At 42.6% G+C, this 25381-nt stretch overlaps 1 protein-coding gene across 5 annotated transcripts in view; it reads left to right on the forward strand.

Moving 5' to 3' along the window:
• Window positions 1–25381, forward strand: part of MTSS1 (MTSS I-BAR domain containing 1) — a 181738-nt gene that overhangs the window by 136389 nt on the left and 19968 nt on the right. For 4 of the 5 annotated variants that reach the window (XM_077809810.1, XM_077809805.1, XM_077809806.1 and 1 more), the window contains exons 7-10: window positions 17972–18129; window positions 19258–19365; window positions 20692–20789; window positions 23071–23281. In XM_077809810.1, coding sequence (XP_077665936.1) covers window positions 17972–18129; window positions 19258–19365; window positions 20692–20789; window positions 23071–23281 — 575 coding nt within the window. The remainder of the gene's footprint in view (window positions 1–17971; window positions 18130–19257; window positions 19366–20691; window positions 20790–23070; window positions 23282–25381) is intronic. The other variant, XM_077809807.1, reaches the window with a different exon arrangement.

Here is a 25381-nt window from a genome sequence, read left to right on the forward strand (position 1 = left end):
TATAACAAGGGGAAGGCAAGTGGAAGACAGTGTAAGAGGGGTATTCATGTCTTCCTGTATTTGGACAATTGTTTACTGAGGGTCAAGTCCAGAGAGGAAATCCTCTGTCCTGTCCACATCACACATACATCATACTACGCCTCCTAGGTCTCATCCTGAACAGTGGAAGTCAACATTGGTTCCAACTCAAAGAATTGAGCTCATTGTGGCCCCAGTAGATGATGAGTTAGAGAGCTTTTCTGCCAGCCAAGCGATTAGTGGTGATTCACCACCTATGTCTAACGCTGCAGTCTCAACCCTCAACCACAGCCTGAGTACCTCTGAGGTTGCTAGGCCATATGCCTGCATGCTTTCTTAACAGGTTGGGGAGCACAGGGGCCTGCTGAAAGTTCAAGGCCTGTAGTCCGAACAGGAAGCTTCTCTGCATATCTATGTCCTGGAGCTTCATGCCATCTACAATGACTGTCAGGGCCTTCGAGATCACATGAGAGACTCAGAAGTGCACATTCTTACCAACAATGCCACCTCGGTGTATTACATGAACAGACAGGAGGAAGCAAACTCCAGCGTGGTGTGTCAGGAGGTGATCAGGCTCTGACAGTTTTGCCCTGGGAAAAACATTATCCCCGTGGCTGATCACTTACTGGGATCCAAAATCACTCCAGCAGGAATTTCTCCTTTAATCATGAGTAGTCTCTGAACCCCAGTGCCCTGCAGTCTACTTTTGCAGTTCGGAGCATCCCAACAATCAGTCTGTTCACTAGCTGTTTTGCTCTTAAGGGGGTCTCAGTCTGGGCTCCTTGACCAGTGCTTTTCACCTGAGTTGCAGATCAGCACTCCTGTATGCCTTTCCTCCAATTCTGTCATCCTATCATTCTCAAGCTGAAATTGGACTGTGTTAAGCTCATTCTCATTGCTCCGGTGTAGCCAAGACAGTGTTGTTTCTCCAGCCTCCTTGCGTTATCAGGTCGGCCTTCCATATCTCTTCTTCATTCTGACCTCCTTATTCAGCACCATGATCAGTTTTGCATCCCACGCTCAGCTTTCTGCATCTCTCAGAATGGATGTTGCATGGTTAGATGAAGAGGAGGAGGAACAATGTTCAGTGGTGGTCCAGCACGTCTTGCTGAATAGTATGAAGCCCTCCACTGAGAGACCTATTTGGTCAAGTGGAAGTGGTTCTCGATATGGTCTCTAGCCCAGGGAGTTCATCCGAAGTTGGCTTGTATCTAGGATATCTTGGGATACCGGTTACACCTTCAGTCTTCTGGTCTTGTGCCCTCTCAATGAGCTAAGCACCTGGCAGTGATTTTGGCGTGTCATCTGCCCATCAATGGAAGATTGGGGTTTTCAAATGCCATGTCGGCGGGGTTCTTGAAAGGAGCCGCTCGTCTCCACCTGCCGCTTAAAGAGCAGATTCCTTTTTGAGACTTAATACTATCTCAGCAGCTCTTGTGAGGCCTCCGTTCGAGCCTCTGGCCACGCCTTCTTTTCTCCCTTTTGTGTCAAAACCTGCCGTCTTTATGGCAGTAACCTCTGCAAGGAGGTTGGGTGAGTTGTAGGCTTTGATGGCAGAAACCCCTATGCCCAGGTTTCTGAAGACAAAATAACCCTTTAGCCGCGCCCTAAGGTTTTATCCGAAGTGGTTCCCTAGTTTCACTTGAATCAAGTGATATATTTACCCGTATTCTTTCCTAAGCTGCATTCAACCCCAGAGGAATAATATCTTCACACATGGGATGTCAAGAAATTTTTAGCTTTTTATCTAGATAGGACCAAACCTTTGCATTCCTCATCTTATTTGTCAGTTTCATATGCTGACTGAATGAAGGGTCAAGCCATCCCATCACAGATGATCTCCAGGTGGATAACTTCCTGTATCGTGACAGCCTATGAAGTAGCCCAGATTACGCCACCTCAAAGGGTGCGAGCTCATTTCACAAGCACCCAGGCAACACTGAATGCATTTCTAAGTGACTTTATTAGACATTGGCGGGGCTGCCATTTGGTCCTCTGTGCATAGTTTTATACGCCACTGTGCCATACTGCTGCATCCAAATCAGATGTAAATTTTGAGAAGGCAATCCTGCAGTCCTCTGGCCACCCTTATATGGCCAGAGGAGGGGGTAGGGCTGCAGGACATGAGCACCACTCCTATGGATACTGCTAGGCAAAGTTCTCCATCTCCAGTACCCTGGGCACGCACCCACAAGTAGAAAACACATCTGCATCACCTCTCAAAAAACAACGGTTATAGATAGGTAACCGTTTTTTCTTGATGTTTGCAGGAATGGAGTTGGGGACTGGATCAATTACTGGGCTTCTAAGGATTCTGTTCTATAAGGTACCTCAGGCATTCCTTAGAGATTTTGGAGAAGGTTATTTGCAAGTTAATATAACACATTTGAGTTTTTCCTCTTACTTTTGAAGATAGTCGGATTAATCCAACAGAAACCATTTTTTAACAAGCTATTCTGACAAATTGCAGATACTGTTGTATAGTTTCTTCCCACCGGTCTGAAAACAGTTGCGTGGTTCTTTTGTTCTTGGACTACACCATAGTTGTTTGTTTATTCACTGTGCAGTACTTACAGTAGTGAATTATACTGGAAGGTCAAGGTGCACACGGTTGCCATAGGAGAAGAATAGGGGGTGCATGACTACAGCAGCTGTTTTTTGGTGTTATTGTTTATGTGCTCAGCTTGTTAATGTGTAGTGTAAATTGTCATTTTGCGTAGAGTCCAAATTAAAAATTCCTTGTAGACACCTGGAAGGAGTGGGGAAGCAATCTGTGAGCCAAAAAGTGTGCAATGAAAAGTAGTCTTAATTGAACCAATGTATATGGTGTTATCCGTCTTGTCTATGCTAGCAATACCATTAGTGTCCAAACCTAAATTGTGGGTGCGTTTTATACTCCTGGGGGAGTTCTGCGCCACTGCCCGTGCTCAGAAGGCATCACCCCCTTGTAGATTTCTTTGCCTCCTCACAGAAAATGACAGGGAAGCAAAGGGATGCCGCGTGAGGGAAGGGACTGGGTATGCCCATAGGTGTGGTTTGGGGGGGCATTGCCAACCCCCAAGCTGAGGCGAGGTGAGGGGGCATGCAGGGTCATGTGCCACGGCTCCACTCATTTCTGCGAGCACAAAGCTGCCTGGCTGAAGGAGGCTGGTGCTCCGCTCTCTGGCTCTGAAGCTGGACACTGCCTCCTGGGTCCCAGTGACTGGTTTGTGTACAACAGTGAGTGCCCACGGTGGGACAGGGTAAGGTGGGTGAGGGAAATGAGGAAAGGGGGATGGGGTGGTGGGAAGAGGCAGTGGGGAAGGAACAGGGGTGGGATAGGGCAGGGGGTTATGGGAGTTTAGGTGAGAGGGATGGGCCAGGGGACAGTAGGGAAAGGAAGAGGGATGGGATGGGGAAGAGAAGAGGATAGAGGAATTGGGGGCAGGTGGGAGAAAGCAGGTGCCTGGTATGCAACATCCCCTCAGCAGTAGCAGCTGGGGCTCTTCTATTAAGCAGGCCCATCAAACCCCCATCCCGAAGAGCCCCACACCCTTGCACCTGGACACCCCAACAAGCCCCCTGCACCCAGACCCCCATCCCACTGAGTCCCAACCAGCTGCACCCAGACCGCCACCCCATCAAACCCCACTCCTGCAGCACCCAGACCCCCTCACCGAGTCTCCCTCAACCAGACCATCCCTCCTGAGCCCCAACCACCTTCACCTGGCCCCCAGTGCAGAGTCCCATTGTCCCTATGCCCAGAACCCCGCAACAAGCCCCTGTGCATCCAGATGCCCCCACTGAGCCACCCGCACCCAGGTTGCCCCAGACAGAGCCCTCTAACCCCACCCCTGATCCCCCTCACTTAGCCTCTCTATGCTTGGATCCTGCTGATCCAGAGAAATGTTCTGGAGAAAGGGGTAAACAGTGAGGTGGCATAGTTTTCAGATGATACTAAACTGCTCAAAAAGAAAAGGAGTATCTGTGGCACCTTAGAAACTAACAAATTTATTTGAGCATAAGCTTTCGTGGGCTACAGCTCTCTTCATCGGATGCATCAGATGCTGTAGCTCACAAAAGCTTATGCTCAGATAAATTTGTTAGTCTCTAAGGTGCCACCAGTACTCCTTTTCTTTTTGCGGACAGACTAACGTGGCTGCTACTCTGTAAACTGCTCAAGATAGTTAAGACCAAAGCAGACTGAAGAACTTCAAAAAGATCTCACAAAACTAACTGACTGGGCAACAAAATGGCAAATGAAATTTAATGTGGATAAATGAAAAGTAATGCACATTGGAAAAAATAACCCCAACTATACATACAATATGATGGGGGCTAATTTAGCTACAACTAATCAGGAGAAAGATCTTGGAGTCATCGTGGATATTTCTCTGAAGACATCCATGCACTGTGCAGCGGGAGTCAAAAAAGCAAACCAGGATGTTAGGAATCATTTAAAAAAAGGATAGAGAATAAGACAGAGAAGATCTTATTGTCCTTATATAAATCCATGGTACGCCCACATCTTGAATACTGCGTACAGATGTGGTCCCCTCATCTCAAAAAAAAAAGATATACTGGCATTAGAAAAGGTTCCGAAAAGGGCAACTAAATTGATTAGGGGTTTGGAACGGGTACCATATGAGAAGAGATGAAAGAGTCTAGGACTTTTCAGCTTGGAAAAGAGGAGACTAAGGGGGGATATGATAGAGGTATATAAAATCATGAGTGGTGTGGAGAAAGTGAATAAGGAATATTCTCAGAATATAACAACTAGGGGCCACCAAATGAAATTAATGGGAAGCAGTCTTAAAACAAATAAAAGGAAGTTCTTCTTCACTCAGCATACAGTCAACCTGTGGAACTCCTTGCCTGAGGAGGTTGTGAAGGCTAGGACTATAACAGGGTTTAAAAGAGAAGTGGATATATTCATGGAGGTTAAATCCATTAATGGCTGTTAGCCAGGATGGGTAAGGAATGGTGTCCCTAGCCTCTGTTTGTCAGAGGGTGGAGATGGATGGCAGGAGAGAGGTCACTTGATCATTACCTGTTAGGTTCACTTCCTCTGGGGCACCTGGCATTGGCCACTGTCGGTAGACAGGATACTGGGCTGGATGGACCTTTGGTCTTACCCAGTATGGCCATTCTTATGTTCTTGTGCTGGACTGAGCCTGCCAAGCCTGCCATACCTGCCTCACCTGTTATAAAGGGGCAGGGCCCTAGGTTTTTCTGGGGAAGGCCCCACCCTTGCACTGTGTCAGTGTTGGGTGCAGCCTCACTGCTGAGTCTGTGCCCCGAGGGGGTTTGGCGCTGCAGAGTGATCTCCCATCTCCATGTACCCAGTGACCTGTGTTCCCCCCTGCTATGCTGGAGCCTCCACATTTATTTATTGACGGATAAAATTTGCAGAATGTTGCAAAATTTTAAAATATTGTGCACAGGATTTTTAATTTTTTGGTGCAGAATTCCCTCAGGAGTAACTTTTTTAAAATAATCCATCAATTCTGCAGTTGAAGCTAGCTTTTATTTAAGTTGTAGCACAAACCTCAGTCATGAAAACAAGTTGGAAATTAGAATTATTAGTTTTTAGTATGCTCCTTTCATTAAACTTTTGTTTCAATAGATGAGTATTTAGGATTCAGGCTCACAAGCACATTCAGCTGCAGCTCTCACAGAGGTTTTAATGAATGTTGTCCCTTGAAAACTCTTGCATGCCATGCTACTGATCATGCATGACTGAAGCAGCTGCTATGAAGGTAGCATATTAAGACTGTCCTGTAGGTAGCCATGGATTCTTGTTAATATCAATGAGAAGCAACCCAGCAGCTGTGGTGAGCTCTCTGTACAGTTTATTAGACGTGTATCTGCCTGTGTCGACCTCTTAGTCCCACAACTGCCTGAAGCTGCTGCTTTTTCGACCAGCAGAGTGGAGTCGGGCCACAACCACTCACGCAGTAGATCTGCTCCCCGTCAGCAAAAATCAAGATTGAGAGAAGAGCGAATGGACAATAAGAAGCCTTTTGCCTTCAGAAATCTCTCCTCAGGGTATTTGAGCAAGTGATTGGTCCCTTTCTGAGCGTGCACCTTAGTGTTCTGTAGAACGACCACATTGATGTTCTTCGCTCTCGTTGATTGGGGGAAATCAGACCTTTCTGTCTGTCGCTAATTTCTATTCTGTCAAGTCATGCAATCCAATACCTAGCTGGGGCAGGACTGTCCCCCAGTGTATATTTTTCACTGCCGTGTATAATCCGGTATTAAATGACGAAGCGTCTCTGGAAATTTTTTTTTATAATTTAAGAATTTTATTCTATGAAAACATTCCTAGGTAGCTAGCCTAAGGCCTTGTCTATGATAAAGAGATTAATCGGTTGTTAATGTTCCCTGTTGATTGCGGTGTACCATGTGTCCATGAGGAAAAATACTTTCAGTGGTAATGGAGGCAATAATCCATTGAGGTTTCCCTGGTAACTTAGGGGGAGAAGCCTCAGTTGATTGAAGTTGTTCATTCAGTGCCAGTGCAGATGCATGTGCACAGCTGGCCACCTCTCCTCTCTGGCAGCAGCTGGAGCTGACAGCTCCTTCACATGAGTAACGCAGTGGAGTCAGGTTGATGAAGGCAATAGCTGGGAAGTGCCTGGTGATCTGCAGTCTAATATTACAACCTCAGAGTTTTTCAAAATGTGTATCGCAGTGTATCAGGAGTGCAGCCTAGAGGTAGCCCTGTGTGCCATTTCGCCTGGGGCATGGAGACCTCTGTAGGGCTCAGACACAATTCCTGCACTGGTAAAGCCTGGGAGTGCTGCAGTTGGCAACTGCCACTGCTTTTTCTAGTAGTGGACTTATGGGTGCTCCACTTCAGGTGCGCATGTGCTCTCGAGCCCTTGAGCAGAGATTTTTCTGTTAGCAGTGTCCATTTGCCCCTCATGTGTGCTTGAAACAACTTCGTTCCACTCTCTGAGCATACGTAGGGCTACGTTGGTGAACTGACCTCAGTTCCTTCTCTACCGCCTTGGCCTGAGACGGGGTTCTAGCATGTCTGCCTCAGGTATGCCTCACTGTTTTCTGTAGTTGTTGTTTAGTTAGTTTAGTGTTTCTAGTTAGTGTTAGCTATTGTTGGTATAGAATGAATTAGGTTATTGTGAGGGGGTTCAGTTTCCCCCCCCCCATTTTTCCCCTCCCCTATTTTTTCTGGGGGGCTTATTTGTCCTGGCTGGGTATGCCTCACTCACTAGGTTTCAAACACTGCCTCTCTTGTGGGGAGGCTATCCTGATCAGTAACAGCCACTCTATGTGTATCTGTTGCATGGGAGAGTTCCATAGCTCCCAGAAGAGTAACTCTACCTGACTCTAAAATCTAGAGCTCGGAAGAATCGGGAGACGAAACTGAAACCGCTGATGGAAGCGCTCTCTTTGACTCACTTCCGAATCAGATCAGGAGACCCCCCCCACCACCTCCCCAAATACATCCGTCTCCAGACAGATCCAGTGCCCCTTCAACTTTAGCTAAGGTTTCGCCTAAGAAGAGGAAGATTTTGGAGGACTCAGGGTAGGCCTTGAAGAAGAGGAGCTCAGCCTCCTACCACAAGGAGCCAGCTCCCAACAAGTGCAGTTCTCCTGGTAGGTCTGTGATGTTGTGAGCCTCGACCTTTTGACTCAGAAGAGTCTTTCGTCTCCATGGTACCTCCAGTACCAGCAGAGCAGGGAGATCCTAGAGCACTTTGGAGAAACATGACACTGGCAGGGCCCCAGTACTATGTCCCTCCAGATCAGCACTATCTATTTCACTTATTAATGGGGCCTTCCCACTCCGCGGTCTTGGTACCAACAAAATCAAAGCGCACAGCTTCGGTGCTGGCACCTAGATGCTCCAAACCAATGGTACCACCAAAGTCAACTGCTCTGTAAATACAACCCACTTGTTACGACAGAAATTCCATTACTCCAGGAACTTGTCAGTGTTAGATGAGCCAGAATCCCCACTGCTCGTGGGTACTGAATGACTTGGTACCAAGACCCTGGTCTCTGGATTACCAGTGCTTCTCCATGCCATAGGATTCTTTACCCTTTTCTACTACCCCTCCACCATTAGAGGACATTGAGGAGGATTAGGGAGACATTTAATCAATCTCCCCCTTATCAGAGCAGGGTTCCTTCCTCATCATTATAGGAACCCATACTTTGACAGAGTCACGCCCATGTCAGTGTGGGATCAGTCCTAGGTACCACCCCATCTCCTATATGGGGATCCTTGAGCAACGTATCGGTAGCGATTTGCCAGACCTCCAGCTTCACTGCACCAGGAAACTAGAGTCACGCAGTCTCCTCCACCAAACCCTGAAGATGCTCCCAACTCAGGGCAGATGGTCACCTCAGGAAACCAGTCTCCATATCAACTTGTTGGAACTCAGGGCAGTCAGGAATGCCTGTCTTCAGTTCCTACCCTTCTTCAGGGGCAAATCAACCACAATCCTGATAGTGTATCTTGTATGTTCTATATCATCCCTCTCCCTGTGTGCCAAAGCTATAAAGTTATGAAACTGATGTATAGCCCATCAGATTCAGATTTCAGATCTTTATCCTCCTGGAGTCCAGAATGTCACAGCCAATATGCTCAGCAGGTGCTTCTCCCAGGATTATAAATGGGAGCTGGACTTTCAAATTCTTCATGAGATATTGCAGAGTTAGTGACTTCCACAAGTGGACCTATTCACCACACCCGGGAACAGGAAGTGCTCCTTATTCTGCTCAAGAGGAGGCCCTAGGTGCCTCTCTTTTGGAGACACCTTTCTCCTTCCTTGGACAATAGGTCTGTTTTATGCATTCCCTCCAACACCACTAATTGTAAGAGTGATTAACAAAATCGGGCAGGACAAGGCCAGGGTTATCCTCGTAGTACTGATCTGGCCAAGGCAAGCTTTATATCCTGACCTGCTTCACCTGTGTGTCCAACTGGCACTCAAACTTCTGACCGTCCCTCATCTCTCCCAGCGTGAGTTGTGCTTCACCCCAATCTAGGGGTTCTCTGTCTCCAAGCATGACTTCTGCATGGTTCATGGGATTAGAATCCACCTGCTTGACAGGAGTACAAACGGGTATTACTAAACGCTAGAAAATTGAGTCAACTGAAATTACTTGCCAATGACTGAACCTCTTCCATTTCTGAAGGGGTCACCATTGCTGTCTTGTGTCTGAATCTTTTTCGTCCCAGACATCTTGGATTATCTGCTGGACTTGGGGAGAGCGGGGGGAGCTCTGTTAAGGTTTATCTTGCAACAATATCAGCTTTTCATTCCCCACTAGAAGGACTTTCTGTTTTTGCACACTCTGTCATCAAAATTTATTAAGGGTATGGGGAATCTTATTTTTATCCCCAGCTTAAGGATCCCACTCTGACTTGGGATCTCAGCCAAGTACTTAAATACCTTTTGGGCCCTCCATTTGAACCTGTGACGACCTGCTCCTTGTTTCACTTACCTATGAAGATGGCCTGTGTAGTAGCTATCATGTCAGCCCACAGAGTTGGGGAAATTGGAGCCTTGATGGCAGACAGCCTCCTCCCCCCCCCCCCCCCCATTTACGATATTTTTCAAGGACGAGGTCTCCCCATGACTGCACCAAAGTTCTTACCTGAGGTGCTGTCTATTCTTCTACCAGTATTTTTCCCTAAACCACATAAATCTGCGCAGGAGACTTCCCTTCACACATTATATATACGAAGAGCATTGGCCTTTAATCTGGATAGAACCAATCCATTTCAGAAATAACCTACACTCTGTGTTTCCATTGCAGAAAGATTAAAGGGGTCCATGATCTCATCACAGAGATTGTTGGGAGGGATCCCTGTGTGTATTACTGTTTGCTATGATGCAGCTGGTGCTTTGCTTCTGCAAAGGATCATAGCACACTCTACCTGATCACAAGCAACTTCCACAGCATTGCTCAAAAACATACCAGTGTCTGAGATGCAGAGCTGTTACATGGGCTTCAGTACATACATTTTCTAAGCACTAGGCCTTGGTCCACACCATCAGATCTGGTGCAGCATGTGGTTCTGCTGTACTGTCTTTAGTCTTGGACTTGATTATTAAGCTCCCTCCTCCCTGTGAGGATACTGCTCGGGAGTCACCTGAAGTGGAGCACCCATAGGAAGACTGCTTCAAGAAAAAGAAAAGTTACTCATCTTGTGCAATAACTGTGGGTCTTCAAGATGTGTGTCCCTATGGATGCTCCACTACCTGCCCTACTTCCCCTCTGCCTCGAACTGTTCTTTTTGGACGTTCGGATAGGGAAGGAACCGAGTGAAGGTGGTTCGCCTGCGTAGCCCTCTGTATTTTTGGAGCACAGCATGAAGTAAGGAGTGCATGCATGAGCCAAACAGAAACTGCTAATGGAAAAATCTCTGATTAAGGGCTCAAAAGGCACATGTGCACCATAGGGACATACATCTCGAAGAACCACAGTTACTGCACAAAGTGAGTAACCTTTTCTTCAGGGAGCAGAGTGGGTAGGCCACACATAGATCACAAGCCCTATCTGCTGGCTGGCTAGGCTCTGCGTTGTGGGTATTCAGTACAGTTTTCCTGTCCAAGGAACAGTCATTAGGATGCATCCTGTCCACATAGGTTTGGCAGGTTACATAAAGGAGTAATACAAGAGCTTTATAAAGGCACAGGTGATGCCAGAGCTGTGTGAGGTTAAAGAAACTTTGTGTTGAAGGGAATTGGGCTAAAATACACTGGGCCTGATTTTGGTTACTCCTTACTTACACGAGTGGTAGTCCATTGAAGTCAGTGGAGTTACATTAGTATAAGCTAAGTCACTTATACACCAAGTAATTAGTGCAGGGTTTTTTCTATATAACTTTTAAACAATGATGATTTGAATTTCACCATCAGTTGACTTTACTTCATCAGTAGATTCCTAGTGAAATAGATAGTGCATCTTTTATCGTTTATACCAATAGACCTATGAATTTAACCTAGAATCTCTGTGTTCATCCAGGGCTTTCACCATGCACAATTATATTTGAGGAACAGCTGAACATTTATAGCAGCTCTCTGAAACAGAGTCATTCATTAGTTTCAGCAGTTCAGCTAATGACTAATATTTCGCATTTGGTAGACTTACATTTGTGAGCTACTGTCTAGATTTAAGGCACTTACAATCATTTTCAAAATTCTTCTCAAAATATAGTCACTTTCGTATTTTCTTGTGTGATGTCAATAATATAATCCTCAGTCTGATAGAAAAGAAAAACTCCAGTGTAATGTAAATGGTATTCTAATCACTGCATCTAATTACAAAGAGGAGCGAATCACTTGAAATAAAAAGGATTTGAAAGGTATTAAAAAATGACACAAAGTTACCACCTTGCCTGTTTCAAGAGGCAGATGAGGACTCTGAAAATGTGAGTCCATTCAGGAACGATTTGAAATTGGGGTGGATAAAAATCAGGTTTTTTTTTAAAAATCAGATATTTTTATTTAAATTGGATTTCTTTGATTTTATTCGTTTAAATTATACTTTTTCTTTTTAAAAATCTATTTAAAATGAACTCTGAATTTAACAGTAAACGGCTTATAATCTCTTAAAACATTTAAATAGAAAAAAATATGCTGAATCCATGAGTCTCTTTCAGAAACTTGGAGTTAAAACTGATTTTCTATATAAAGAGAGAATCGGGAAAAACATCTAACTTTTGAGGTCAAGCTTTATAAATATGGCACAATAATAGTAAATAAGCAATATATCCTTCACCATTTTCTAACATATTAAAAATGTACAGATAATAGGAATCTGAAAATACTAAGCTCTGTAGTTGCTTAGATAAATGTATTTGTGTACCCTCCTAAGTAGCAAAAAATGTACCAAGCCTGATGTAAAGGCAGCATTAGTTGTAAATCAACATGGTTTAATGGTTATATCAACCAATGAGAATGCACCTTTCTTTAGAAAATAACTGAAGAACAATTGATTATTTAAATTGAGGCTTTCCACTTGGTGCTTTAAATTGCCTTGATCTAAATCAGTCCACCCTGTTTCAAATCAGAATTTGCCCAAAAAAACCCCAATTTTTAATGTTTCACTTTTTCGGGGAGGGGAATTTAGTAATTCTATAATTTCACAGGCCACTATTAAATTAACTATTTTTTAAAAGTTATAGACCTTACTGTAAAACAGTTGTGAAAGTGTTAGGCCTGGTCTGAGAAAAATCCGCGGATGGTAATGTCAGTCAGTTGATCTGACACAGCTGGTCAAACACCAATTGAGTGTGTCCCCACTGGTAATGCTGCACCAATGTAAGTCAGTGTGCAGTCTTGTCCTGGGTCCATGCTAGCACTGTGCTGCTTTAGTCGAGGCAGATGCATTGCCCACTAGGAAAACATCAGAGAGTTCTTCACACTGTACAATAAAGCACCGTTTTCTCTCTAGATTACACTCTCTGCATGTGCGTGGATTGGTCTCAATTTTTATGTTTTTGTTATGTTAGAAAATTATGAATAACACATTGTATTTTCTACATGATGATTAATGTTTTACTTGTGATTTGTGCCAACCTGTATTTGGATGGAGATTCAGACTCAATTAAAAATGCATGTCATGGGGTGAAAGGGATGGCACCTTTGACTGATTTTTCCTTTCAGTTAATTGGGCAGCAGATAAGCACGTGTGACCAACTGGCTGCTGCTGATCAAAAAGGAAAGTATCTGGGTTTCATAAGGCAGGGAGGAGTAGATATGAAAAGAGGGATGTGGAGAGTTTCCTGGGAGAGAGTCAGGAGCAGCAGGGGAGTGCAGCTGGAGGTAGAGAGGAGCAGCTGGGGCTGAGCTCCTGATAGGATTCCTTTGGGAAGCAATTGGGAAAGTTGTCTGGAGGTACAGCCTGAGAATCCAGAGAGCAGAGGTGTCAAGAAAGGGACCTGGATAACCCAGAGGACTCCAAAGGGAATGAGAGGAAGTAGGAGCTAGAGAGCACTGTATTATCCAGGGAAATTGAAGCCAGACCTCAGAGAAGGATGGCTGTGAAAGGGAAATAGACAGGCCTTAGACAGGAGGACTGTACCCAGTGGAGGACCTCAGAAAGAGACTTTATTTGAAGCTGCGAAATAGAAAGACCTTCAGAAAGGAGGGGCTGTACCCAGTAGGATACTGGGACAAAAGGGACTGTTTGAGCATATTGTATGTTCATAAACTACTCCCAAGAAGGGTGTTGGCATGTGACACAGGCCTCAGTGGACTTACTGTGGAGCTCCTGGGCGAAGGGAAACTGAGTGCCGCAGAACAACTGTGCTCATTTACCATGCACAAGAACAGCATTTTAAAATTGTTTTTGTGAGTTAAATAAAATTACCTTAAATGTTGTGGATACATAAAGAAAAAAGTCAGTTTATCAAAAACAGGTTTTGCATATAAACTTAACTTATTAAACAGAGGAAATACTATCTGTAGTTAGTGAATTGAACTGATTGTTTCTTGTCACCATGTCCTTCAGGACTTTAGAACTAATAGATCTCATTCTCTAAAACAGTTGTTCTCAACCTTTCCAGACAATTGTACCCCTTTCAGGAGTCTGATTTGTCTTGTGTACCCCAAGTTTCACCTCACTTAAAAAGTGCTTGCTTACAAAATCAGACACAAAAATACAAGTGTCACGGCACACAAGCTTACTTTCTTGTTTTTGCCATATAATTATAAAATAAATTGTTTGGAGTATAAATATTGAACTTGTGTTTCAGTGTTGTACTTGAGCCTGTTTTTCACTTGTCTAAAACCCAAGCCTCAGGTGACGGGGCTGAAGTATGTAACTGAGCTTCATGGGGGCTGGGGCAGTTGCCCTGCTTGCCACCCCCTAATGCTGGCCCTGCATTTGTGATTCCCCAAACCCATCCCTGTGGCTCCCCTGGGGGCTGCAATCCCCAGGTTGAGGAAACACTGATCTAGATTAATTGAAGTACCCACTGGAAGACCTCTGCATACGGCCAGGAGTACTTGTACCCCTGGTTGAGAACCACTACTCTAATATCTAGTTTTTATTCAGAGATTGGAAGAGAAAAACAAACATCTCTGCTTTTTCAACTCCCATTGGTGTCTTAACTTTGATGCCAACTAGTCACTGAACTGAACTAGCTGAATAAACTGAAATGAAGAAAATATTCTCTCTGTTCCTAAAGCAGCAGCCACTGCTGTCAAACCTGGTTTAGCACTTCAGAAAATTCTAGTTCCAGCTGTTTATCCACTGACTTCTACCAGTTCAGTTTTCAGTGGCTTGACTTTCTTTAAAAATTTAGCAGCAGACATGTACTGATAATTTTTTTTAATTTAATTTATTTTAATAGCGTATAATAAGTTTAAGCCTTAACATACATCATCATGATTTCGTGGAGCTGGCTTGAGCTTGATGATCAGCTGGCAAGTGCAACAGAACAAGGGCACAGTTTTGCCTAAAAAGTTGGGACGTCCAGGGTAAGGCTTAAAAAGGGGACTATCCTGGCCAAAACAGGACGGATGGTCATCCTAGGCTTTGGTAAGAGCCTCCCAGAGAGCTCAAGCCACTGTGGGGAACCTCGGCCCCTCCACCTGCCTTGGGTGGGGGGCCCGAGAAAAGCTTTGTCTTTGCCCCTTGGAGCACACTGTCTAGGGCAGGTGCCAGGGCTCACCACAACAGCCCAGGCTCCCTGGGAAGCTCGTACCACAGCCCAGCTCTGCTTCTGGCCTGAGCTGGGTCTTGGTGGGAAGGAGAAGAACAGGAGGCAGGGCCCTGGCGGGGGGGAGGGAGGGGGACGGGACTCAAATATTCTTTGTGCCCAGGGCCCCAATAAATATTAATCCAGCTCTGCGCCTATAGCTTTGATTGGATTTGCATCAGATAATTATATTTTTGGTAGCTTATTGTTACAAACCACTTTGACAGAGCATATATATTGTATATTAAGGATTCACTCACAAACTCTCAGTTTAATTTTACACGCTCCTCAAAATACTTGATCATTCAAGATGTCATATGTACTCTGCTGTCCCTAAATGTGCTGGTGTCCTAGCTTCTCTGCTGTCCTACATCATTAAAGCCACAGAACTTAGAGCCTGGCATGTAATTCAGTGCCAGCTTCGGCTAGCCCACAGAAATAACTAACTCCTATTGTACTTATCTCTATATAAATCTTTACTGACAAACATGCATCTTAAGAGATCTCTGCACCAGTTTATACTGGCTGTGCTTTTAGGTCAACCACTTTAGTGCTAGTTGTTTGATACATAGAAGGTGTAGTTAGCTAGAGATCTATTAAATGTTTTCTCTACCTGACTTGAGTCTAAAACAAGTGAAACTGAATTATACATATTTTTTTCAACCCATTTTAAACTCTAGATTTCAACCCTTAGGCAACAGGAGCCCTGAGCTCAGCACACACATTGCTTTAATAAATCCCAAGTCTCAGCACCATGGGTTAAATTCTTATAGGGTATTTTCCAGAGGGGCCTCATTCCCCCTAACATGCTATAAAATCTATAGGGGGGTTGAAAACATTTACCAGAACGTGGCTCTGGACAGCTCTGGCTGAATTTAAGCCCTGCTCAGCACCAACTAGTGAAAAGACATTCACTTGAATTTTCTTTGCTGACCTTCACCATAAAAGGTCTCAGTGAATGACCTTGTTGAGGGGTGAAGCTGGTCGTGGTGCCTGTACGGTCCAGTTAGTCATGCTCCCAAAATGGCCCCAGGCATCACTACAAGGTGATGCAAAATGCTCCTTTGTATAAACTTCCCTCCTAAGAAAGGAATATGCTGCCTCTAAAGGAGACAATACATCTTAGATGGTGTACTTTCATCATGTGCATGGTAATGTGTTACCATCAGGCTAACCCAATCTTACCTTGCCTTTTGCTTTCTCTCTAAAACAATGTTGTACCAAGATATCAAATTCTGTTCTAATTAAGGTTGGCAGTAACTATTCTCATCCAATGTATGAGAGTCCAAGGTGAAATGAGCATGTGGTCTCTGGTCTGTATAGGCCGCGTTATACATTTGCACCTGGTACATCGAGTAGTCTTTGTTTTATAGAGGACCATGTAGGTATAGCTTCTGAAGTTGGCTTGCAAAACAGTAAGGAAAAATCCTATGTTCTGTCAGGTCTGCTCCCTAATAGGATTTCAGCTTCCAGGAATTGCAACTCTGCCAACTTTCATACTACTGAAGTTTTGGTGCACCAGAAAAGGCAAGTTAGTTTCTTCATCTGCCACCATTTCATAAACCCCATCCTTGAGCCAAACATTACAAAATGTTATATAGCAGTCTTTGGTGTAGATGGAGACAAAAAAGGTTTCTACAGAGGGTGAAATGTAAATGTTGGGCCAGCTTCACAAAGGGTGTAGGAGTTGCAATGCCTAACAGGTGCTTAGAAACTACTGAAAAAACACTGGGAATCCAGAAAACCTGAATTAAGTGCCTACACTCCCTATATGGTGAACGGGGGGAGAGAGGTGCTTAACAAAAGCCAGCATACTAGGCAGGGAAACGCCTAAGCTGCTAATGGGAGATGCTGAGAAGAAGGGTATATCCTAAGCCCTGCCCCTCTCTTGGAGTTCAGTAACTCAGCTTGGGGGGAAGCCCCTTCATAGCAACTATGTACCCAAACATGCTAACCAACTGTTATCTTGCCTGGAAATGGTCTTCCCCCAACATTTCAGACGGATGCAAAAACTAGTGATGGGCAGTATCACTGCAATGAATCTGGGAGGAGGAGCTTCACTAATATGAACAAACATAAATATAATATACAAGTAGTCCTTGGTATTCCACACTGATGGAAATGGAAATATACAAAGTACATAAAATTTTCAGAAAAAAGAAAAGGAGTACTTGTGGCACCTAGAGACTAACCAATTTATTTGAGCATAAGCTTTCGTGAGCTACAGAAATTGGTTAGTCTCTAAGGTGCCACAAGTACTCCTTTTCTTTTTGTGAATACAGACTAACACGGCTGTTACTCTGAAAATTTTCAGAAAAGACATCACATTATTTAACGCTTAGGGTAAATGTACGTGTCTGAGTCTAAAATATTACAGAACCTAATAAGTTGTACTAAAAAGTCTTGTAGCTATAACAGTGAATCAATAATGCTTTAGCTAAGGCTGCTTTTCATTACAAACCCATTTTTTTAGAGTGGTGGACAGTACGCATGGGTGTAACTTGTTTTAGAATGAGACTTGATGTATATTTACTGTGGCAGCAAGCTTCAGCATAATGAGTTTGTTGCAACTATATAGATGGATCTCTGACAAAAGTCTGTTCCTATTACTTTTAGTAGATTGGTTTTAGGTAAAAAAAAAAAAAAATGTAAAAGCTACTGGACTTATGCATAGCTTATGAAAGGGTTTTGACCTTAGTAGAATGGTGAATACTGTGTTTTGCTATTACCAGTTACTTCTAGAGATACAAGAGAATTCAGTGTTCTAACCATCAGTAATTAGCACCTATTGTCATTTGATCCTAAGGAACATCACTAGTGCGTGAATCTTTCGTGGTCCTACCAAAACCAAAAGTAACTAGGAACTAGGCTCAAAGAGAGGGTAGGGGGAGAGAGAAAGCTGTCAGTGACTGGCACCTTCACAACTCCTGCATGCAACAGTCATTAACAAGGATGGCTGAGGGTTTTTTTAATAAGATTGGCTTTATACAGCCATCTTACACTCTCCATGTGAAATACAAACCAGAATCTGCTCTTTCTAACTTGAAGGAACCTCCTTCAATTGGAATTGAGGGGGTTGTATTTCTTCTTCCAGGTGAAAAAGAAATTATGGTAAACTACTTGATTAAGAAAATATATTTTAATTATAGAAAATGCTGATTAGCCTCACATTATGAATAGCCTTGTCAGGCAATGAGGCGGTGATATTGACTGAAAATAGGGAATTCCTTCTGTGTAAGCAAGTAGTTCAAACAAAACCTACTTATGATTCTTTCCCATGTACAGGGAGAGGAGACATCCAGCCCCAGCTGGACAGTGCATTACAAGATGTCAATGATAAGTACCTGCTGCTTGAAGAAACTGAGAAGCAGGCTGTTAGAAAGGCCCTCATTGAAGAACGCAGTCGCTTCTGTACTTTCATCTCGATGCTACGGCCTGTGATAGTAAGTCTTTTGTTTCAGGTTCTTAAAATTAACAACCCTGACAGGTGAACGTAATTTTGAGGTAGAGTAATTAGTAATAAAAGTTTTGAATGAACTTTTAGATGTTACTAATTCATATTCTGCCTCCCTCTCTTTAAAATGGGATATTAAAAAGTATCCTTCCTCCCTCACTCTTCACTCCGCTAGGACTTGTGTACATTCCATGAGCCAGCCCCCCATATACAGAAATGATTATCTGACAGATTCCAGTTTGCTCTGACACAGTTTTCTGATGGCATCGGCCACCTACACAAGGCCCTTTTCAGTTCATTTGAGAGGTTTAAGTATATTTCCTTAAGCTCAGTTTGCCTGAAGCCCAGGGATGGAATGTTGTCTCATTATATAAGACTTGTGTATTTGTGGATAGTTGCATATGCAATATGTTCTTGATGCTTGCTTATGAAAGGCATCAGTCCCTAAGTAGAACCACAGTTAAATGTTAGGTAGGAGGGTGCCTAAGCAATAAGAAGTGAATAGCAGACGCTGGAGTTCTGGATAAAATTGCCATGGTAGCTGAAGCAACTGCTGTGGTAATTTGCCATGTTCCTGAAACTGTAAGGTCAAAACCAGCCCTTGGCATAATTATGTGCCAGTCTGAATCTCAGATTTATGTAATGACTTTATCTAAATGAAGTGCACACAAAACCAGCAAAAACTATAAGTTCAACCACTGTGTCTTAGTTTCAAGGATAAGATCCCTAAGGCCAAACATTGAATACACTTAGGAGTTCTGATTGCCATTCCAAATGCAGAGAGGGACTGCACTTCTGTTTGCACAAGTCTTTCTAAAAGTTTGCTTAGATTTCTGCATCTCTTGGGTGAGACAGGTGGCTTATTGAGCATGAGTTTTGAGGCACAGATTTGCTGCAGTGTGGTTCTCGTTCTTAAGAATTATAGATTGAACTTTCCAGCCCTTTTCCATGGGAAATAATAATCTCTTGGACAAACACATGAGCATGTAACTGATTGTTTGACATAGTTGTACCCAGGAGGAGGAGTGATAAAGGTTGCACATCATGGTCTATATATGGCAATTTTTAAAATCCAAGAGGATTTTGAGCCTTACTGTTATGTTTTTAATCTCTTCAGGAAGAAGAAATATCAATGCTAGGAGAAATAACGCATCTCCAAACCATATCAGATGACCTGAAAAACCTCACTATGGATCCTCACAAATTGCCATCATCAAGTGAACAGGTTATTTCTTATTCCCTAGAAAAGGCAGTGTTATGGGAGTGGGGGGAAGGGTGGCTGCTTATTAGAAATTTTTACTAACTCCAAGTGGGAAAAAATACTTGAGTATATATTTGTAGGTGCCTAGGTGCAGCTTGATAACTTTTTCACTTTTAATATATACAGTGTTTCCAACTTGATAAATCAAGTAAATCATCGATTCTCTCCTGAACTCGTGGCAGACCAACCCAAAATGTCACTTTGAATGTAGCTAAGAAACAACCACCTGTGCTCCAAAAAGGACTGAGTGGAAAGTGCTGTTTATAAATCAGTTTCACCATTTGGTGCTGGAAAATAACATCCTGCAGCCACAGAGCTGGGGGACTCTTTCAAAGGGAAATGGCTTTTTTTTTGTCGTGGGGCCCCACTGTAAGTTTGCTGCTGGCTACAGTTAGAATTAGGCTGCTCGGGGAGAATTTTCCACCCTCCACCACCTTTGTTTGGCCACTGAAAACTAAAAACTGGTATAAATGTTCTTTTGAACCTTTAAAAGTATCTGTTAAATGCATGTATAGAACTGTAAAAGCAAATGCAGGAACAAATCTTAAGGTAGTTATGGTAACATTTTAGGCTGGACATTTCAAGAGGCTAAGGGAGTTAGGTGCCCAGCTCCCATGGAAACTCAGTGGATTTGGGTGCTTGACTCCCGTAAGGTACCTTTGAACATCTTAGACAACAGCAGCACTGCTCTGGATAGATAATTCCCAGCATTCTGTTATTTGAGTTTTATACCCAACCCCCCCATATAGGTCTACTATCAAGTAACCTAGTTTTAGAATTTAGGCCCTTATCCCACAAACACTTGAGTAGTCTTATGGAGTCCAGTTCTTATTCATTCTGACTCCTTTACACTGATCCAGCAGTGTAAATGAGAATTGGATCCATTTAATTTAATGAGTCTGCTCTTATTTGCAGGATCATGGCCCAAGGGTTGATATTTTTTTATTATTACTACATGTAAATAAGTGAAAAAATTATTATTATTTTTGTATAAATCTAAACTTTCCCTTTCATGTTAGTAACCCAAATACTGGGACATTGCTTTAGTGTGCCAGAACCCAAAAATGAAGCTGACTAGTCTGTGCTCATCATCCATCCAGAACTAAATACGAAAAAAAATAGAAAGCATGAATTTGGTGATCACAAAGTGTAAATCAATAGAAGAATATCGCTAGATTTGTAGTGAAAATTCCTCTAATGAACAACTTTTTGTAAATTTGGAGTATTTTCTTGAGAGGGAAAATGGCTTTTTTTTTAAAGCATTTTATATGATCAATTCTGTTTCACCAGGTGATTTTAGATTTGAAAGGTTCTGATTACAGCTGGTCATATCAAACTCCTCCATCCTCTCCCAGTACCACCATGTCCAGAAAATCCAGCGTTTGCAGGTAAGCAGATTGGGGAAATGTCATTTTAATCTATTTTGGGGAAAATAGAGCCCCAGGCTCTGTTGCAAATTTGTGCCTGTATTTTGTTTTAATAATGAGATATCAATCCCTACTAGTCATTATCCATTTAACTGTGTGACAGGACATGAAAAATGAGGGGCACTATTAAATAACTGAATGCAAAGAGACTGACCGCTGAGGATACGTTTGATTCAGTTCAGCTTAGTGCACTGCAGATGAAAGAGCAAACCGTATTAGCCAATCTAAGCTCTGAATTGTTCACTCATAGTTGCCCTTTTTGATCATGAATACATCATGTTATGATGATTTAGATAAAGAAATGATCATGCAGTAGCTGTAATTCACTACTAGCTTAAATTGTATGAAAGGGAAGAATGTACTAGTTAATTACTTTTTCAGTCTTTTAAATGGAAATGCTTTACTGTGAAATACAAGACTGTTTAATGCTGTCTAATTCTGTCCTAAAGTGTATTTTGGAATAGTTGGATCTTGTCTTTACTTTCTCTGGAAAACTGTTTTCTTTCAGTAAAACAGTTTATCAGCATGTTGCCCCTGTGCCTTGGTGTCTAAATAATTAACTATCCCACCCTTTAAAAAAAAAAAAAAAAAAAGGGGGATGAATACCTATTGTGTATTCTGCTCTAATACCTTTGTAACCTTTAATGCTCTTATCTTTTTGATTTACCTTGCAAATCAAATGGATCGTAAGCTCCTTTGTGTGAGCTGAATTCAGCCTATAGCATGGCAGACCTAGCAAAATTGCACTTCTTCATATATGTATCTAGCTGTCTCTGCATGCGCATATATATATATATATATATATATATATATATATATAATATAAAATTATCCACCATATATATACATACACACACACACACGCACATGTGTGTGTATATATGTGTGTGTGTGTGTGTGTGTATATACACACACACACACACACACACACACACACACATATAGAGTGGATAATTTTATATGTACAGCAGTGAACACAGGCTTAAAGATGCAATATCCTGAAACTGTAAAAGAAAATGGCTGAAAATACATTGTATATTCCTAGACAGCTTTTTATTTTCTCAAGTGATAAGATCATGTAGCAGCAGTTTTTGTGTGTCTGGATCAAGCAACACAGCCCTCCCCATCTTTGTCCCAAGCACACACTTTTACATGCAATTTTTAAATAGAAAAATTATGTTATACATGTTGAATCAGCATACAGCTGGGTGGATACCTTTTCTGTTTCCTTTATACCATTGGGGAGAGTTTACCAGTCTGAGCAGTTATTCCCTATACTTACATTGGGGAGTGCTACTAATGCCATTAGTAAGTTATCTTAAGAGGCAAGAGGAAACTCTTGAAAACCACCCATATGTGGCTGGTAAATAATTAATGCAACATAGATTTATTGGAACTTTGAAAACAGTCTCTTTTGGATTATTCAGAAGTCAGTAATATTTATGCCTTTTTCACAGTTACTAGCTGGGATCTTTAGGTCTCTTCCCTCTCTGTACTCACTGACATTTGATAAATACCCTCAGTATAGCTTTACTTTATGTGCTTTCAGTTTGCAGTTTACCAGCAGAAATCTTTTATACAGTGAAACCTGCTGTAGAAGATCTAGAGAACTCAAGATAAGTTCGCATTTTCAAAGCCATTTCCAAAAACTGCATCTGTTTGTCTGCCTACTGACCCTCTTTGTCCAGTCAGATGCAGGCTATTGGATGTGCCTTTAAACTTTGCAGACATGTTACTGGCCACTACCTTAACAGTGTGGCCCATTACATTGAATTTAACATATCTGAGCCGGTAATATTAAACTAGACTCTCTCTGCTGACCATCAGATAGGGACAGTAATGGACTGTTCATGCTTGGTGACAGGAGCTCTGTAAAAGCTCAGGGAGTGAAAGTGAGTGAGAGAGAGTGTGTTCTACTGTCTCCCCAAGCTAGGGAAATGAATTCCTTAGGGCCAGATTGTGCTACCCTTACTACTCAGAGTGAGTAAGTGTGTCAGAGTCCAGCCCCTAATGAGCGCAGAACACATAATAATGCAGAACGCCATTTTCCCTCTCTGATCGCTCAGGATATTTGCAGCTTCTTACGATTTTTACCAATTATTGATCAACATTTCTTTTCTGGTTTATGCTGCCTGTTGCTAGACCTGTAGAGTGTTAATTGTACTGTATTGGTCTCTTCCCATTCCTCCCTCTTGTCTTTCCCTCTCCCCTTTCCTTTCTCTTTTCCTTTTGTCTCTCACAGCAGTCTGAACAGCGTTAACAGTAGTGATTCCCGGTCGAGTGGCTCTCACTCTCACTCACCTAGTTCACACTATCGCTATCGCAGCTCCAATCTGCCTCAGCAAGCGCCCATGAGACTGTCCAGCGTGTCATCCCATGATTCTGGATTCATATCCCAGGATGCTTTCCAGTCCAAATCGCCATCCCCTATGCCACCCGAAGCACCTAACCAGGTACGTGCAAGTGAAAAAATACAAATCTGAGTGTGTCGTGTACGGTAATGCGCACACAAAATGTATGGAGTTAGAGGAAGGAGCACGTGGTTTTTGGGTATCATGGAATCAAGTTGAACGCTTTTAAATGAGGCAATTAATTTCCACTTGAACTTCACGCACCCAGCTCACTAGTTCAGACCCTATCTAGGTCAGCAGTGCCTGCAAGTTGTTAACATCTAATGGCTGTTGAGTTAAGTCATCTCAGTTCAATTTCCCAGTGGTCAGATATCCATGCCACAGTAGCCTCATAATTCGTATTAACTCTGGTGCCCTTGCTGATAGTGTTGGCAAAGAGGCCAAGGACTAAATACACATAAGACTTCATTCCTGTTTGACCTCTGAGAAATGGCCCACTCCCAAAGCAGGTGGAGTACCAGAAGCGCTGGGAGAGCTCTCTTCAAAGCGCCGGGAGAGCGTCCATGACAGCGCTTTGAAGTTTTGAGTGTAGCCAGGCCCTGAGTTGCTCTGCCACTTGTGGTATCCTTCTCCATGGATAACCTCATTCTCCAGGGCTGCCGATCCAGCACCCGACAGAAGTACTAAAACAATGTAAACTTTTTAAATAATACTACTTATAAGACATGCATATTAACCTAAAGATGTTGGGCGAAATCCCAGCCACTTAAGCCAATGGGAGTTTTGCTGTTGACATCAGTGAGGTTAGAAGTTCACCTCTTGCTTTTTTCCTGATCTTTTTAAACCAGACAGTACATTCTATACATGTCTCTGTCAAACTGAGTTGTGTTCTGTTTATGGCCTGTTTGTTTGTATCCTACAAAACCTTGGTGAAATATGCAAATGGGATTTCTGTGGCTGACTGGCATCTCGGTTTCAGCAGCTGAATTTTGCATAGTTACTACAAATAACCCTTTAAATACAATTTTTTTTCTGTGCTCTAATTAAGGCTTTTTGCCATTTTACATACTAAATTCCACCCCAGAGCTCAACATCACAACACTGGGGGTATGTCTGTACTTCAAGCTGGGGGCGTAGCTCTTGCATGAATATGTCTCCTTGAGCTGGGAATTATATCCCCAACTCAAAGTGTAGACATACCCATTGAGTAGGTCTTTGTCATCTTTTGTTAAGATTTGTGTTTGTTGCTTAGTAGCCCACAGGTCACTGGAAGAAGAGATGCCCTTAGCGCCTCTTTAATGAAGCGTTTTTAGTTTAATAAATACAAATCTAATCTTTTTCATCTGGTAAAAGCTAGGTGAGTTTGTATGCACTAAAAACTATGACTTTCCAGCTAAAGCAGGAAATGGAGAGTTTGAATCCAATCAGTAGAAACACATCTGTCATCAGTACATCTGGTGCATCAGGTCCCTTGTTTCTTGCTGAGTATCTGATAAGTATAACTAGAAATAAAACTGTAGGACATGTAGTAGAATGCTCTCAGGTTAATTTAGGTCCAGAATATAGTCACATAAATGGAACGTCAACACAAATACTTCCATTTTTTTATTTTAATGAAAACATTTTGTTTTCAAATAAGTATATCCTCTGCAGTGTTGCAGCTCAGACATTGCAGCATTTTTCACATGGATGAGATCCTGAAAGTGAAATTGATTAGGAACTGCATATAGACCCTTAATTGACTGCTCTGTTTTGATGATCTAAGGCTAAGCCAAGTGAAATGCAAAAAGTAAATGCAACATGAATGATCAAAAATGAAAATTGGATTAGTAAAAAGGTAAGAAAGTTAACTTTAAAATGTATGGATTTAACCTGTCGGTATCCCCTTACCTTTCCATAAAACATCCAGCACATTTGGGTAAAAGGGTGGTGAGTTGCGGTATGGTACTGGCAGGTATTTTTGCAGGCAAAGTTTTTTCTGTTAAGGTCATTTAGGGAAGGGAAGCATCAGCACTATCTCCTACAAATTCTCTTTGCATCTTCTTAAATAAGGGGACAGATCCTCACTGTATAAGTCGACATAGCTTCATTGAAGCCAATGGACCTGTGCTGATTTAAACCAGTTGAGGATCTGGCCCAAGTATTATTTTAGTTCATTTCTGAAGCTACGTATGAAATCACAAAGCAACCCGAATACCACTG

Source organism: Eretmochelys imbricata, chromosome 2 (genome assembly GCF_965152235.1).
Source record: "Eretmochelys imbricata isolate rEreImb1 chromosome 2, rEreImb1.hap1, whole genome shotgun sequence".
NCBI lineage: Eukaryota > Metazoa > Chordata > Testudines > Cheloniidae > Eretmochelys > Eretmochelys imbricata.